A 4,182-nucleotide genomic window follows, 5' to 3' on the forward strand; every position below is an offset into this window, starting at 1 on the left:
TTGTTTGCCGTCGAGTCGGCCCCGACTCATAGCGACCCCTCCTTGGGTTTCCGAGGCAGTATCACTACGGAAGTAGGATTGCCCAACCTGCCTTCCGAGGAGTGGCATTAATACCAGTTGGTAATTCCAATAATATATTGTATTTAAGGATGAGAAGCCCTGCCCTGCAGTGGCTGCTGGGTATTAGATCAGATAACATTGGCCATGTACCTTCCTGTTCTTTGATCTATTTCCTCTGGAATTTAGCCATGCTCATCCATCTCTACTAACCCTAACCATTTTCTTTAGCAGGGGCTATATCAGATGATACCAACCTCTACTCTTGTTGAGCAAAGAAAAGTTTGTTTGTCTCTGAAGGTTCTAGTGGATGGGGTGGCTGTTTTTATAAATAAAGTTTTATTGGAACACAGCCAGACCCATTTCTTACTTACTAATGATGGCTTTCATGTGACAGTGGCAGAGCTGAGTAATTGCCCTCAAGTCTAAAATATTTTCTCTCGAGAGCAAATTTCCTAATCCTTGATCAAGAGGAAACCAGATTAGAAGCTGGTTTTCTTGAAACGGGTTCAGAAGTTAAAGACAAGGAATTCTTTGCAATTCAATGCATTGTAGTTTTAGTATTTTAAATAACTTAACATGATTATGTTATTTAAGTCCTTGTATTTATATATCATTGCTTTATAGTACCTACTGGGCTCTTTGTTTAAAAATTGAGTTACTAGAAGAATAACTATCTTCAGACTTTTCAGTCTGAGCTTAGTCTTATCCTCAACATCCCAAATTACTGAAATTTGGTATATTCACTTTGGAGTGGTTTTAAACTTAAAAACCACTTTGGAACTTTGTCCTTGGAATGATGACTCAAAACCAGTTATCATCAAGTCACTTTCAACTCATGGTGACCTCGTGTGTGTCAGTAGAACTGTGATCCACAGAATTTCTGCTGGCTGATTTTTGGGGAGTAGATCATTAAGCCTTTCTTTTGAGGCCTCTTTGGGTGAACTCAAACTCCCAGCATTTCATTTCGCAGCCAAGCACATTAACTATTCACACCGTAAAGGGACTCCAACCAAAGAAAGGAAGTTTTCTGTGGATCACCTTGTCAGAGTCCCTTCAGAGACACTGTGCCGCCAGCACGTGCTGAGTCTTTTCCTCTCCCAAGGCAGCAGGACTCAGTTAAACTGAATCACTAAGTGTAGGAGGGATAAAGAGTCAGCAGAGCGTAAGGAGGCTCAAAATTCTTTTCTTTTCCTTTTTGGAGCAAGGAAGACACAGTATCCAGTGTACATATCCATATACCTGGAAACGAATCTGTGACAGGTTCATCTGGACTTAAAAACACAGGTGAAATACTGTTCAACTAAATGCCTCTGAAGTCAACTAGAAAACAGAGAGATGTTCTTTTATGAGAGCCTGTCAGAGACTACTGCATCCCCATTTTGGTACATGCATCCTTTAAGATGACAAGAATTGGTTATTAATCTATAGTTGAAGCCAATCTTTATTGGTAGCTCTTTTGGGAAATTTGTGGGGGAAAAAAAAAAATCCAGTAGCATTTTTCCTTGATTTGAATTCTTATTGTTTTATAGACTTTGCTCTATTTGACCTGTTTCCTCCTGAGAGAAAATATGTTAGCATAGGTCAGCAATTTGAATGCGTTTTGAGTACTTTTTTGCTGTATTCCAGAAAATCAAAGAAGAGAATGAAAAATTACTGAAAGAATACGGCTTCTGTGTTATGGATAACCACAGAGAGAGGATTGCCAACTTCAAGATAGAACCTCCCGGGCTTTTTCGTGGCCGTGGCAACCACCCCAAGATGGGCATGCTGAAGAGACGGATCATGCCCGAGGATATCATCATCAACTGTAGCAAGTGAGCACACCGTTAATCCTTTGGGCTACAAAGGCATTGGAGAGCTTCCTGTAATTGTTAATGTTTCCTATATGTTAACTGAGAAAATTTAGGAAGGAGACACATGAAGTAAAATGGTTTTTCCAGGTACAGGTTTCTAAGTATTTGTTAGGTACTGACTAGTGAGGAAACTTAGAAATGTATTCTCAGCAGGTTTATCTACTTTAGGTCATGAAAGGTGAAATTGTTCTTCACTTCTCATTTCCCTACCCTCCTGTCTTATTTTCACAGAGATGCTAAGGTTCCTTCTCCACCACCAGGACATAAGTGGAAAGAGGTCCGACATGATAACAAGGTTACTTGGCTGGTCTCCTGGACAGAGAACATCCAAGGTTCCATTAAGTACATCATGCTGAACCCCAGTTCACGAATCAAGGTAAGAGAACAGCTGAGACCTGCACCAGATAGTGGGGCTGGTAATCTCTGTTTGTTAAATGCGATGCTCTTGCCTTCTAGATTCATGTTGCCAGTCTAAAAACCTTTCCCACAAAAAGGAGGGGCACATACTTGATAGTACTGTCTGGTGAGCTTCTGAGGATATCTTAGTTTTTTGCATTCAAAGACTATAAATCTTTGCAGAAGCAGATTGCCTCAGTTTTCCTCCCATGGAGCAGCTGATGAGCTTGAAACACCAACCTTCTGGTTAGTAGCCAAATGCCTTAACCACTATGCCACCAAAATGCAAAACGCAACCACTGCCATGGAGTCAGGTCTGACCCATAGTGACCCCTCCTTGGGTTTCTGAGGCAGTATCACTGTGGAGGTAGATTGCCCAGTCTTCCTTCTGAGGAGCGGCTGGTGGATTTGAACCACCAGCCTTCAGGTTAGTAGTCAAATGCCTTTGGCACTATGCCACCAGAGCACCTTATTTATTAATTCAGAAATATTTACTGAAAGCCCAATATGTGCCATGCACTGTGCATGTGTGGTGCCAGGAATTGTGTTGGTAAATAAGAAAATGCAGTCCTGCCCTTGTTGTTTACTCTTCGGCAATCAGAATGTGATGAAAAGTGTGGTAAATGTATATTGGCTTCTATAGCTCTCTCCCTTTTCTCCTCTTTCCTGCTCTGAGGGATGGATAGTACTTGGTCTGAATCAGGAAAGAGAAGTCTAGGGTATCTTACATACCTCTGGCTTCCCAAGGTCTCATCTGAGTAGGATCCACTTTTCACCATAACTAGATGGATACTATATGTGAAAGCACCTTATTAAACTAGATTAATACCCATGGGGAGCTCTGGTGGTGTAGTGCCTAAGGCATTTGACTCCTAACCAGAAGGCTGGCAGTTCAAACCCACCAGCCACTCCTTGGAAGGAAGACTGGGCAGTCTACTTCAAGGAGGGGTGCTATGAGATACCTATGTGTTGCTGTTTACTGATATTGTTGTTGGAGGGAGAAAACTGTCTTAGACAGGCAGTCATCAGTTCTTGTTAGCCACGGACCATGCCCTGGCTTTGGAGAGTCCCATGAATTTCCTCCCCCAGACGGTGGATAAAACCAAACCCACTGCCACCAAGTCTGTTCTGACTCATCACGACTGTGGGCCAGAGTACCTGCCCCATAGGCTTTCCAAGGCTGTAAATCTTTATGGAAGCAGACTGCCTCTTCTTTCTCCCATGCAGCAGCTGGTGGGCTCGAACCACTGACCTTTTTGGTTAGCAGCTGAATGCTTTAACCACTGTACTGCCAGAGCTTTTTTGTAGAGTGAATACCAAACTAAAAAAGGCCAAGAATTTCATTCTAGGTAGACTTTGTGACTGTGACTGAAGACTTTCTTAATCCCGATATGAAAAGGAACCTTGGGGGCACAGTGGCTAAAGTGCTTGACTGCTAACCTGAAAAGTCAGTAGTTTGAATTCACCAGCTGCTTGTTCCACCAGAGAAAAATGGGGCAGTTCTCCTCTGTCCTGTAGGGTTGCTGTAAGTCATAATTGACTCAATGGCAATGGGTTTGGGGTTTATTTGGGGGGCAGGGAGCAGTTAAGATGTGAAAGCCACAGCTGAGAAAGCTATATGACTCAGACTAAACTATACATTTTTTTAGGTTATAGCTGTGTGGTGGTCTTTGTATCACTATTTCTCTAGTGTAGAATGGCCACCTGTATATTTTCTTCAATTCAATTGGAAAACATCACTTTTCGTAGTTTAGAGTAAGTATAGAATCAAAATATATGCTGAGCGTGTTCTTCCTTTTTGGTTTTCAGACTCCAGGTCTTTGCACATTTCATTATAGTAATTGGCTTTGTCTACTCGAGCTGCTCTTTGAAA

General features: G+C 42.0%; 1 protein-coding gene across 1 annotated transcript in view; it reads left to right on the top strand.

Moving 5' to 3' along the window:
• Positions 1-4,182, top strand: part of TOP1 (DNA topoisomerase I) — a 129,026-nt gene that overhangs the window by 89,467 nt on the left and 35,377 nt on the right. The window contains exons 12-13 of the mRNA XM_007934668.2: positions 1,687-1,874; positions 2,145-2,289. Of these exons, the coding sequence (XP_007932859.1) occupies positions 1,687-1,874; positions 2,145-2,289 (333 nt within the window). The remainder of the gene's footprint in view (positions 1-1,686; positions 1,875-2,144; positions 2,290-4,182) is intronic.

This window comes from Orycteropus afer, unplaced genomic scaffold (genome assembly GCF_000298275.1).
Source record: "Orycteropus afer afer isolate SDZICR_OR568_19922 unplaced genomic scaffold, OryAfe1.0 scaffold00020, whole genome shotgun sequence".
In the NCBI taxonomy this organism is placed as follows: domain Eukaryota; kingdom Metazoa; phylum Chordata; class Mammalia; order Tubulidentata; family Orycteropodidae; genus Orycteropus; species Orycteropus afer.